We start from the raw sequence: 12,760 nt of genomic DNA, 5'->3' as shown, positions 1-12,760 counted from the left end.
TTTTCAAATAATTAAAAACATATTTAAAAAAAAATTATATATTTGAGTTGAAAAATTAAAAATCGAAAGTTTGTTTTCTTGTAGTTACTGGGATTTTATTTCTCCTGTAAAATTCCGCTTAAAAACCACAAGTTTTTCCCTGAATTTTGAACAAAAAAAAACAAGAAATTCACAACCTAAACATAAAAATATGCAAAAAATAGAAAAAAGTGCTATTATTTTGCCAATGCATTTTTGCAGTATTTCCAACAAATAGATTTGATCTTTTTTCAAGTCTAAATTGTTATAAAAAGGCAGAATGTCTAGAACAGGTTTAAAATAATAATATACACGTTGGAAAGTACTTTTTGCTATTGCTAAAACTATGAGTACCGTAATCTGGGGTGAATCGGGACTACAGTCTGAATAGGGACAGCAGTTTTTAGAGCACTTAAAGCTTTTAAATTTGGTAATGGATGTACACATTTTGTTGGCCTGAGTCTGTTCTAACCGAAACCAACCAGAAAAATCAAAATATTGTGCTCCTACATGGTTAAAACTGCTGTCCCAATTCGCCCCATGTGTCCCGATTGACCCCAGTTTACGGTACCGTCGTCCCGCCCGTGTGGATCAATCGGACCGCGCACTGGACTCACAATCCAGAGGTCGCCGGTTCGAATCCCGCGGCGGGCGCTCTAAAATTCTTTGTGTAAACATGGGTATTCGGCGCCGTCGCTCCGTGCCATACTTTCATACACTTAGGAGCCCAGGGCGGCGAAGTCCTTGTAGATAAAAGGAAGACACTAGTGGTTGGTACTAGCAATGGTGGCCGACAGCTATAAAGTCAACTTCGTTTCGTTACGGTACCGTCATCTGTGGCAAATCGGGACTGCAGTCTGAATAGGGACAGCTTGACATTTGGAAATCGATACCCTGTTTTTGTTGATCTGTGTCAGTTCTACCCTAAAATAATCAAAAACATCCAAATATTGTGCAGTAACAAGACTAAAACAGCTGTCCCAATTCGCCCCATGTGTCCCGTTTACTCTCTTTTTTTTAAATTGCAAACCAAAAATAAAAAAAAACAATTCAAATTACATAATTATCAAATAACTTGCTTTGATTCAAGAAAATGTTAAAAAATAATCAAAGTTTGAAATGAAAATTGATTTTTGTGCCTACCAATTTTTATTGAAAACAAAAAGTTTGTTGAAAACCGTCCAACTCTATGCAAAACTTATTTGGGAATGCCGTGGAGAATTCACCTTATCCCCTTGAAAAAGTAGAACATTAGCGGAATTGATTTATATTTTCAATTTTAAATTGTTGCGGATCTTACTTTTGTTATTTTTTTGTCTGTTATTATTAGGAAAAATCATTGAAAAAACATTCAAAATTTTATTGAAAAAAAAAATGACTTCTTACCCAAAAAAAAAATCTCAATTCATTCAAAATTTTTATAACCAGACCAGACAGATGTTTAGCAAATGATTAAATATTAAAAAGGAACAATAGTTGAACATTAATGATATATAAACAAAATATTTAATTTTTTAATTTTTAAATCGGATTATGCATCCTTGTCATACAAAATGCAAAATGTCTTAAATAGTTTAAAAAACAGAATATTAACCTTAGAAAGTTCTCTTTACTTTTTTCAAAACTATGAACTTTCATTTCATTGCTCTCTAATTTTTGTGATATTTTTTGGGTTGTTGGAGATGTATTCAAGGTTTTATTTTTTACGGCTGCCTTTTTCAATTGCAAAAATGTTTGTTTAATATCGTCAAACTCCAAGGGATACTTTTTTGGAAATACCGTGGAGAATTTCCCGTGTCCTTTTAAAAAAGTGGAACATTTCTGAAATGATTATATTTCAAATTTTCAGTTCCTATCCAAGCTTGACTAGGAAAACATAATATTTACCTAATGATATTCAGTCTGATATCAGCTGAAATTACCGTTAAAAAAAAAAAAAGATAAATCTTAATTTTTAAATTTGTAAAAATGTGAATGTGATATGTTTTTTTTCCATCGAATGGCAATTTCCGCATTTTTATTTAAATTAAACACTTTTCATCTGTTTAGACAACTTTTGTCAGTTAAATTAAATGCAACTCATTCAATAGAATTAGGTTAGGTTTATGGTTCTCAAATTATTTGTAAATTTTTGTAGAGATTCAAAACGACAAACATTTATGTACAACATTGAATTTGTTGGTTCAATTAAAGTATATTTTCAATCACTAATCAAACATTTTTCCCTCTCTCTTATCCACAGAGACCTCCAGCAACGGTACAAGCTGCTGCAGGACAACCTGAAGCAGGAAACCAAGGTCAAGAGCCGCCTGTCGCAGCACAACGAGGAGCTGCAGTGGAAGCTGAAGCAAAACTCGGAAAAGTTCTCCCACGTGTACGCCGAGCTGTCCAAGAGCTACCACGAGAACTCGAGCTACCTGAACACGACGCGGACCAGCCTCGGCGGTGGCACCTCCGAGCGAGTCTTCGAGATGGAGGACATCTCGCCGCCGACCAGCCCTGTGATTAAGGGCGTGGTCGAGAAGAGCGATTCCGTTTCGTGGGTGCTGGAGATGGACGACGAACCGCCGGAGATTTCCGCGTCGCGGATGGTGCGGCGGGCCGGGTCGTTCCGCTCCAGTTACGATCCGAAGCGGCAAAAGTGCGTCGGGATGAACAGTTCGTTGAACGGGGGGATTCAGCAGTCCAACTCGGTTGGGTCGATTTTGAAGCAGCAGGAGTCGGTTTCGCCGTCGAAGACGACGACCTCGCCGGGGACGCCCCGGCTGCGGTCCAAGTCGGTTAGTATTAAGGCCACCGAACCACCAAAGAAGATTGTGCGATCGAACTCGGGTGCGTCGTCAGCGGCGGCTGCGCCGGTGCCGACCTGCTCCAAGCCGATCCGGATGGCGGAGATGCCGCTGTCGTGGAAGGAGCCGCCGCTGTACAGCAGCTCGCCGTACGCCCACAAGCGATTTCTGAACGAGCGCATGGAGAACGGCAAGTCGAAGGATTTGTTTCTAGAGGAGACGGACGCCGACAGTCCGTACAGCCGGAGCCGGGCCGGGTCGTTTGGGAGTGAGGATGTTGGGGGCGGTGCTGCCGCCGCCGAAGCAGTCGCCGAGCAGCCGGTCGAGTTTTTTCGTCGCGACAAAACGCCAAATTTTAAAAAGAGCAAAGAAAACCGAGGACTCATCACGTGTGATACGAAGGCATTGACGGGGGCTGTGGTGGAACTCCCGGTCGGCGTGGCCGCGCACAAGAAGCGACGGGACGCGTTCGCGCGCAAGAACCTGCCGAAAGAGGCGGCCGGGGAGGCGCTGGTGTCGGGTTCGGACGACGAGGCGTCCACCTCGAGCTGCCTGTCGGACGATCTGTCCTCGCACAGCAGCAGTGGCAACAGCAGCAGCTCGAGCAGTTCGAGCAGCTCGTCGACCTCGACCGGGCAGACCTCGTCCGGGACTTCCGGTGGGGACGGTCGGGAAGCGCTGGTGGGGCTGGAGCCCGAACCGCGACGGCGCAGCGGCTCGAACGTTTCGCTGGAGGACGCGCTCATGCAGAAGATCGTCGCTAGTCTGAACGGGGGCATTTCGGGGGCCGAGGCAGCGGGTGGTCTCGAAACGCCGATGGAGGTCAGCTGGTCCGAGGACGGGGACCCGTCCGAGTCGATCGTATGACATGACGATGATAGCTTTTAAATCGTGCCGGCTCGAGGCGTTGAGGCAGTTTTTGTTTCGTTTGTTTTATAAGAGTAGTTTTGTTTAATTCCTTTTTAAGAGTAAGTCCAGTTAATCAGTTGTTAAATGTATAGATTTTTTTTCTCTCGTATTTATAACCCCCGAAAAGCGCGCGCGTGGTAAAAAGGAATGAAAGGATTTGAAAGGCGTGGAAAACGATGGATTTTTTCTGGTTCGTTTTAACGAGTTTGTGAGTTTGTGGCAGAGTTTCGTCAGGTTTGTTTGTTATTTTAGAGGACAGTTGGCTCATCTTGATTGGAAGACGAGCGCGCGAGAAGGATCACACAGAGTTAGTCAGACACAGAGCAAAAGGAAAATTTGAAGAAGATGTTTTTGTGTCCTTGTAGCTATTAGCAAGCAGCGAGAAAGCGCGATGGCAGGCGAATAAACTAAAACTAAAAGATGTGTTATTAGTATCGTAAGGAAAACTTGTAGAGAGGAAGCCGTTGAAGTCAACGCGTTCTGAAAGAGAGGGTAATTTTAGTGCGGTTCACCCGGACCGATCGGAAAGAAGGAGCTGCAGAAAAGGCAGAGATTTGCTCTTTGGAAGAAGGGAAGAAAATATTTAATTGTTGCCTAGACACGTAAGAGAGATTTAACCAAGAATGTAAAAATTTGTCGAGCGTAATAATAATAAAAAATACAAGAATCAAAACACTACCAAGTTTAATCCATTTTGTGTATAAAGTTTAAAGTATCCTTACAGTTAGTGAAAGAAAATGAGAGGAGTTTAGACATCGATTGAACGAGGAAAAATTGGTGCTCGTTTTTTTGGTAATGGGAGCAAACCCCAACAATTGTCACTTTGGAGCAAAAAACGTAGAATTTTTGGATGAGGAATAATCAAACCGCTAACCTAGAAGACAGAACGAGATATAAATTTAAACTTATTGAAATTAATTTTCAGTTCGATTCCGTGGGAAATAATGACAGTTTAAAAATCTCCACACACGCACTCTAAATAGTGAAACCGTTGCACTCATTTAAAAACCAAGCAGAGAATATTATTCATGTAGCATCAGCAGCAAGGTTAACGTGCGTCAAACTGATTGTTTATTTACACCAGTTTTCGTCCCTCCCCCTCCAAAACAAACCCCTCCCAAATGTACGATATTATCGCATTAAAAAACAAGTTACAAGATTCTCTGAACGTATGCAGCAACAACAAAAAAAAGTAAAACAAGCTACATTCAACTACTACTCAACTAGTAGCGCAGAAAATAGCGCAGTTTAATCCCAGACGCAGCAGCAAAATAAAGAAACAGTGTCGAGGAGGAGGAAAAAAAAAACAAACACAATAAAGCAAGAAAATATGAACATTTGAAAAACTTGAAGAAAAAAAAACCTCTCAATTGTTCTCATTCTGGCACGGTATCCGAACGCCCCCCGATCGCCTTTTTTCATTCATCGATTTGAGCAGTTCATTCAGAATCGACACCCATTTCAGAGGCGATTAGCGGCGATGTAAATCGGAGCGCAGCGATAAAATCCAGCGGGCTTGTTTGCGGCAGCACGTGATGCGGAATGTTCGCAACTATTTCCGATCTGCGTTCGGTGATGTTTGACCGTGATGCAACTTTCTCGGTAATTGGGCGATGATGGGAACCGGGTTCTCACAGCGTTTATGCGTCTATGAAGTGGAACTTTAGACTAGTCACGGATAAGTGTTTAAAAAGAGTAAAGAACGCAACAATGGGCGGTGGGGTTAAATCCCGTCGATGAGTATTTTTCAACGGTATGTTTTTCTAATACTGTTGGCATTTGTCATTAGCTTTTAACAAAAAAAGCAGTTTAGATCGGAAGTTTGTTCGAAAAAATCTCCTCAAAATTTTGACGCTGATATTTTTGTTTTAATTCTGTCTAAAGGCTAGTACGCTGATCGGAAGGAAAGGGGTCAAAAAATGGCTTTACGAACAGCAGAACAAAGGAGAGGGTGTGATTTCTTGGGGCTTTTCTTTTCTCTCTGGCTTGCTTTAGCTGCCGCTGCTGCCCATTTGATTTTTTTCTTGACCGGTTTCTTCCGAAAGGCGCATACCGCTTAAACCATAAGACGCAACAAAACATAATTTCGCACATGAAAAAAAAAACTGCATACTCATTTTGAAATATAAAGTAAGGGTTTTTTTTTAAATCAAAATTAAAATTACGGTCTATGATGACCCCAGAAAAAAACATTTTATTTCAAAACCATTGCCAAAATCACATCAAAGCTAAGATTTCTTTAAAGAAATAAAGTTTTCTAATGCTTTTTGAAGATTTAGAACAGTCCAGATTCGATTATCCGAAGGTTTGTATGGGACTTTAAATAATCGAATAACGACACAAAAAACAAAAAAAAAATTCGTATTCTTTTTATTTTATCTTTTATTTTTTCAAATTCAAATTCGGTTTTATTGTTGAATAATCAAGATACAATAAGTTCTTTTTTGATACAAAACAGAGTTTTGGAGTTCCTTTCAGCTGTGTGTTACATCATAATCCATTTTGGAACAGTTATTGCTTGTAAATAAAGGTGTTACCAAGAGTAAGAAAAAATCTTTTATTTTTAACATCGTAAATCGAGTTTTTCGACCCCAATTTGAACATTTTTTTCAATATGTTATCACCGCCATTTTGGACGTCATCATGGATCAAAAAATTATAAATAATATTAGAGTATTTTTTTTTTCGTGATTCGACTATCCAAAGTGAAACTTTCTCGAGGTGTTCGGATAATCGAGTCTAGACTGTATAAGAGATGGGTTTTTAGCAAAAGTTCAAGTTCAAAGGTCGGCCAATTTCGCTAACCTTAGGGGGTAAAATTTTCAATAAGCCGCATTTTTGCAGATGAATATGAGATTTTTGAAAGATTTTGGAAATCTATTCATTGCAAGATAACTAATACAGGTTAAAATCCAAAAATTCTGGCTTTGTTAAAAATTCTGGATAAGTCTGGCAGAACAAAATTATGAATGGGAAAGGGAGAGAGGATATGAATTTATTAAAAAACTGGCTGGTTCTTCAGCATCTAAATTGCCATTTTCAAATATATTCACTTAATTTGTCGATTTATATTAATTTTAAGTTTTTGTTCTATCCCCTTTAAAAAATCTTCAAAATATCAGGTGGCAAATAAAATCATTATTGATCGCTAAAAAAATTAGGTTTTATTTTTAAAAATGTAAGCAATTAATTATGAACGTTCATCTATCGATAGTTATCAGAAATCTCAAGTTTGGTGCAGATTGGACAATCCCTCTATTTTCGGCACCGCCCTCGTTTTTGTCGATTTTCTAAAAAAAATAATTTTCTTTTAATCATTACTTTGCAAATACTTAAGAAAAAGACTTTCTACAGGATGCATTTATAGAAAATGGCCCAAGGAATCCGATAAAATAAAATTTTACCCTTAAATCCCCACTAATATTATATTTTTACGTTTTAAGTATTAAAATTGAGTTTTGACCAATGCCTTATATTTTTATTTGTTTTATTTTATCACCATCGTGTTCCCCGGACAATTTTACATAATAATCAATGTAGACCTCAAACTAAAATGAACTATTGGTAAGATACAGCGATTTTACTGAAAAAAGTTTGGTTTTACGCAGCACTCGGAAGTACATGGCGTCTTTTCAACAAAAAGGGATGAATCCCGCAAAGATCGGTTTTTATATGTGAGAAACTTGTTTCGGATTTGAATTCATAGGATTCATTCATAGCACGGTTTAACGAATCGCTGAAAAAAGGCTTCAATTGTGTTTTATGTCATCTCAAAAAGTATTTCTATATACAAACGAAATTAAAAATTTATGATTTCATTATGCAAAAGCGCAAAGTTTTTGCATTAGAAATGATCTAAAATTATTAAATGTTTAAGAAAGATTTCAATTCCATGAAAACATCTGTTATGTAAGTATTATTTAAGGATTCATTTTGTTAATAGGTTTCCCAATATACAACAAAAGTTTGAAAAATAAATATATTTAATTATTTTAAGTAAAAAAGCATGGACTCGATAATTCGAAGTAAAAAATCATGATGTTAGATCCAAAATCACGACAAGTAGTTTTGTTTTTGCATAAGAATCAAATTTGCAGAAACCTTCGGAATTGATGGAAACTTTCAACAATTCTATAATCATTAATCAGTCTTCAATAACGTAAACCAGTATTAAGTTGCTAACAATCAATCAGTAGCAGGCGGATTTAAAAAAAATCCATTAACTATGTTCCGATTTCTCACAATTAGATAAAACAATAACCTCTGGGACAGATGTACAAGATCAGCGATTAGCACCTATTATTTACTGCTCCATCGCTGGAATCTATCACCCGGCAGTCTGGAGGAATGAACGCATTAACTTCGTTCATCAAATATTATGCGTAGAAGTCTATAAGTACAGATTGGGAACCGATTTGAACAATAAGTACTTTTTCGTCCGTTGAGCCGTGCGCGCGTGGTCGTCGTCGTCGCCTTGGATTCGGAAGCTGTTATAAGGTGATAGAAAGTGCGTTTGAAAGTGTTTTTTTTTTAAGGAATCGAAAAATGGATAGCCAACTGTGCATGGGAAAGCAAAAAAAAAAAAATAACAGGCTTTGTGAAACAAAATCAAACAAAACTTAAACAGGCATGAATGTGATTCTTACATGTATTTGTGAAGTGTACAAGATTTATGCATCCTCAAAGCTGATATTTTTCATTTAATTCCCTGAACAAAGTTTGAAAAACTAAAATATTGAAATACTAATTTTTATTTATGCAGTTGACTGAAAAGAAAAATAACACCAACTGAAATTTTGTTTGCACATCTTTAATTCATGGATTAGCACAGTACTAGAAGATTACCAAAATTACTTATAATTTTATAATCTATGTCAGTGGGGATGATATTGGCTCTTGGGGTTGATAGTGGGTCAACGTGAACAAATCCTGTAATTTTGGTACCGTCAGTGGGGGTGACTATGGGTCAAAAAACGACACATCTCTCGTAATTACTTAATAACAAAAACAATTTAAATAACATCGAAAATCTTTCAACGTAGATTTGTTCTTAGATAGTTTACTAACATTTTCCCAAAATATGGTGGATTTTGATGAACACTACCTTAAATGCCAATAGTTTAAAAATTGACCCAATCTCACCCCTTAGATGGGGTGACATTGGGTCAAATGAAACTAAAATGATGCTCAAATACAACGATATGGTAAAAACAAGTCATCCAACAGCGTTTCTTGTTTGAGGGAATCGTATTGACATGCTACAATGTTTGAGGATTTGCTCTAGGAACGAGATTTTTTCAGCGAAGTCATCTTAAGATGTCCCCTACACAACCCTTTTAACAGAATTCAGTTTTATTGAGAAGAATCTAGGAAATGGTGCAAACCGTAAAAAATCACTTTGACCCAATCTCACCCCCAGACCCAATGTTACCCCCACTGACGGTAGCATTTCATCGCCGTCGTACTGACTTGTCGTACATGCATTTTGGGCCAAATTGAATTAGGAAGGTCATTTTGTGCAGCTCACACCTTTTGACCTTCACAGATCTCCAAAATTCGATTTCAATCTTGAGATATTCAACGAAATCCAAAAAAACTCCGTGAATGTTATTTCAATGTTGTCGTGCTATCTCGTCCCTCCCTGAAAATTGATGTAAGTGCGACAATTGGCCAAAGCGATTTCAGGTCAGAACGCGTTTGACGCACGTACAAGTTAGACTACCGTAAACATTTGCAATTATAATTCGAGACTCCAGCAACCAAATTTAACCAAACTTCGAGACAATGCACATAATTAGCCAAACAAAACGTGTTTGTTATTGTTTACATAGCGCGCTTCCGTTTTGTTTATTCAAGGTCAAACATCAAAACACGTTTTTCTCGGAACGTAGAAATGGCGGGTGCGGCAAGATAGCACGACGACGTCGATTTTAAAGTTGATTCACGTTTTCGGCCAATAATGACCTTTTGATAAGTAAACCTTTTAGACTACTTTTTTAATTGCTCGAAAAGTACAGAACCGTTTGAAAAACTTCACTTTCAACATTGTAGCGTGTCACTACGATTCCCTCAAAATTGTAACACTGTTGAATGACTTGTTTCGCCACTGTCTTTGTTATTTAGCATCATTTCAGTTTCATTTGAAACAATGTCACCCCCTATAAGGATTAAGATTGGCTAAATTTTCAAATTCCATAATATTTTAGGAAATTGTTGATTAACTGTCTAAAAACAATACTACGTCAAAACGTTTGCTTCCCCAAGTCGTGAGAATTTGCAGAAACATCCTTGTGTTCAATTTAACGAAAAATAAGAACCCTTTCTTCAAACAGACCAACAATGACACCCAACACCAAGAACGGTTCCGCACTGTGCGAACAGTCGCAAAGTTATCTGCAGGGCCCACGGGACAGACCCTTCCTGTACCGAACCATCGGTCAGCACCTGCGGGAAGCCGCCGACCGGTATCCCAACCACGAGGCCCTGGTGTCGCTTCACGAGGGCCTGCGCTACTCGTACGCCGAGGTGCTGGACCGCGCCGATCGACTGGCAGCGGGTTTTTATCTGCTCGGTCTCCAGAAGGGCGATCGCGTCGCCATTTGGGCCCCCAACAGTGCGGCGTACTACTTGAGCACGCTGGCCGTGGCCCGTGCCGGGATGATTTCGGTAAGTTAAACTACTGTTTTGAGTTAGGTGGTGTCGAAACTAAATTAACTGTGCAAACTTGCAGGTTGGCATTAATCCGGCGTACCAAATTCCAGAACTTGAGTACGCTCTGAACAAGGTTGGCGTAAAGGCGTTGATCACGATCGAGTGCTTTCGGGAGCGAAACTACTACGAAATGTTGATGGAGTTGCTTCCTGAGCTTGCTGCAGGGTCTCCGGGGAACCTCAAGTGTTCCCGCGTGCCAACGCTGAAAGCGGTCATAATTGATGCTGAAAATATGAGATACCCGTAAGTGTTGAATGTACGATTGAAGGTACCTGCTCTGACCTCTCTTTGTTTACAGCGGCATCATTTCCGCCCACGAACTTTTGCGCCTCCCATCGGATCAGCAAGTACACGCGATCGAGTCCATCCAGTCGCGCATTTGCCCGGACAGTGGCGCCTGTTTGCTTTTTACCTCGGGAACAACCGGCAAGCCGAAGGCCGCTCTGCTGTCTCATTTCGCACTGATCAACCACAGTGTAACGATCGCCGAGCGGAATGATCTGGGGAGAAAAATGCACCGAGCCTGCGTTCATATTCCACTGTTTCACGTGTACGGACTATCGTTTGGGGTGTTGAGTGCGCTGAGTTATGGCACTACGGCGGTTCTGCCGGGGTATTGGTTCAACGCGAGTGATTCTTTGAACGCGATCGCTCGGGAAAAGTGTACCGTCATGTACGGGACGCCGACAATGTACGTGGACCTGCTGCGGGAGTATCGCAAGGGAATGGTCAACCTGCACCGGATGGATCTGGCGAACTACGCTGCGGCCTGCTGTTCACCCCAGTTGATTCTGGAGTTGGAAAGTGTCATGGGTATTCGGAAGGTGCTGGCCGCTTACGGGATGACGGAGCTGTCCGGGGTGACGTTCATGAGTCAGGCTGAAGATTCGACGCAGACCGCGTTGGAATCCGTTGGGAGGATCGCCGATCATTACGAGGCCAAGGTGGTTGATCGGGAAGGGGGCATCGTCCCGTTTGGGACCCCGGGAGAGCTGTGGGTCCGGGGATTCGGTAACTTGCTCGGTTATTGGGGTGATGAAGATAAAACCAAGGAAATTATGGGTCCAGATGGGTGGCTCAAAACTGGTGATCAGTTTGTGCTGCGACCGGATGGGTACGGAAGAATCGTCGGACGGATAAAGGAGCTGATCATTCGGGGTGGTGAGAACATCTACCCGAGGGAAATCGAAGACGTGCTGAACACTCACCCGGCCATCCTGGAATCACACTGCATTGGAGTGCCAAATGAGCGGCTTGGGGAGGAGGTTTGCGCTTACATCAGGTTGAAGGATTCGGATGGCATGATCGACATGGAGGAAATCAGGAGTTTTTGCAAGTTTAAGCTGGCGTACTTTAAAATTCCCAAACATTTGAGGATTGTGCAGCAGTACCCGAAAACGCCGACCGGCAAGGTGCAGAAGTATGAACTGTTGAAGCTGTTTTTGAGTGAGAACAAAGAAAATGTCAATTAATTATTTTTATTTGATGTTATAATATATAAGAAGCACCTTAAAATAAAATAAAGTGATAAGAAAACCTCGATGAAATATGAAGTTCAACAAATTATCGAACTTTAACAAATGACACAAAAAAACACCAAAAAAATAAATAAAGACAATTGTACAAGCTCTTTTGATTCTCCATAATTTTGTTTAAAATGTTCAAATTATTAATTTCAATTTCTAAAAAATAACACTCTCCCATTCACGTTTACACAGGTGAACGAATCACGTTTCTCGAAGCAAAGATTGCCGGTGACTGTCTAGGCTAGATATTACGGATCACCGCAAAGTGGCTGCCCGGTTCATGGGACTACGGGTTCAACTTTAAATGGTTTCGCGCGTGATCTTTGCGACGACACTGTTTTAATTAGGGAGTCGCCCCTAGATCATGAGATCGGGCTATTTGTACGAGTTGTTGCTGTCTTTTACAGCACAGGTTATGAACGGCCCAAGCGTAATGACATAGTGTGTTTGATTTTATTGTTGGAAGGTGGGGAATCTACGGTCGAAAAAAATCACAGAGTTGGGGACTTTTTTTTGCATTCTTGTGCGGTACTTTTCCTATCTCAATTTCGCTGACAGTGTCTTTACCTGGCCTTCTCTGCAAGAGCATTTAAGCCTTAAATCATTTTCAAAATGAATCTAGAAGAAGCTCCTCAAAAAACTGCCCTTTTGAATAGACTAATCAAGTTAAGCACACAATATCCCACCGAGTTAAGTATCATCGATCTCACTTGATCGCAGCTTGATTGACTAGCTAGTTAGAGCAAACACAATCGCCTGGAATATATAAAGGTGAGCCCCCTTGTTCAGAGTCAGCTTATAAATAAT

General features: G+C 40.3%; 2 protein-coding genes and 1 long non-coding RNA gene across 5 annotated transcripts in view; 2 read left to right on the top strand and 1 right to left on the bottom strand.

Annotated features, from left to right (window-relative positions):
• Positions 1-5,078, top strand: part of LOC6031266 (serine-rich adhesin for platelets) — a 273,589-nt gene extending 268,511 nt beyond the window's left edge. For both annotated transcript variants that reach the window (XM_038253669.1, XM_038253668.1), the window contains exon 11: positions 2,261-5,078. In XM_038253669.1, coding sequence (XP_038109597.1) covers positions 2,261-3,674 — 1,414 coding nt within the window. In that variant the 3' untranslated portion in view covers positions 3,675-5,078. The remainder of the gene's footprint in view (positions 1-2,260) is intronic.
• Positions 5,079-8,142: 3,064 nt separating this feature from the next.
• Positions 8,143-11,939, top strand: LOC6031267 (medium-chain acyl-CoA ligase ACSF2, mitochondrial). 2 transcript variants are annotated; one of them, XM_001842041.2, is made up of 4 exons: positions 8,143-8,223; positions 10,049-10,382; positions 10,447-10,670; positions 10,726-11,939. In XM_001842041.2, exons 2-4 carry the CDS (start codon positions 10,056-10,058, stop codon positions 11,897-11,899), a joined length of 1,725 nt encoding a protein of 574 aa, XP_001842093.2. In that variant the 5' UTR covers positions 8,143-8,223; positions 10,049-10,055; the 3' UTR covers positions 11,900-11,939. The 2 variants fall into 2 exon arrangements, with proteins under 2 accessions (XP_001842093.2, XP_038113957.1); XM_038258029.1 differs by having other exon boundaries at positions 8,152-8,213.
• On the bottom strand, positions 11,639-12,024 carry LOC119767956. The gene is made up of 2 exons (XR_005277811.1): positions 11,936-12,024; positions 11,639-11,863 (listed from the first exon to the last, which is right to left on the bottom strand). It is a non-coding gene; the product is annotated as an uncharacterized LOC119767956 (long non-coding RNA).
• Positions 12,025-12,760: the final 736 nt, after the last annotated feature.

The sequence above is a fragment of the Culex quinquefasciatus genome, chromosome 2, assembly GCF_015732765.1.
Source record: "Culex quinquefasciatus strain JHB chromosome 2, VPISU_Cqui_1.0_pri_paternal, whole genome shotgun sequence".
Classification (NCBI taxonomy): domain Eukaryota; kingdom Metazoa; phylum Arthropoda; class Insecta; order Diptera; family Culicidae; genus Culex; species Culex quinquefasciatus.
The sequence above is the reverse complement of the archived record's forward strand: the minus strand, read 5'-3'. Positions and strand labels throughout refer to the sequence as shown.

Excerpts from the sequence above, each read along its gene's own strand:
- LOC6031267 (XM_001842041.2), top strand. The coding sequence starts at position 10,056 with ATGACACCCAACACCAAGAACGGTTCCGCACTGTGCGAACAGTCGCAA. Across the intron at positions 10,383-10,446 it reads CCCGTGCCGGGATGATTTCG|GTTGGCATTAATCCGGCGTA; the intron begins GTAAGTTAAACT and ends GCAAACTTGCAG. Across the intron at positions 10,671-10,725 it reads GCTGAAAATATGAGATACCC|CGGCATCATTTCCGCCCACG; the intron begins GTAAGTGTTGAA and ends CTTTGTTTACAG.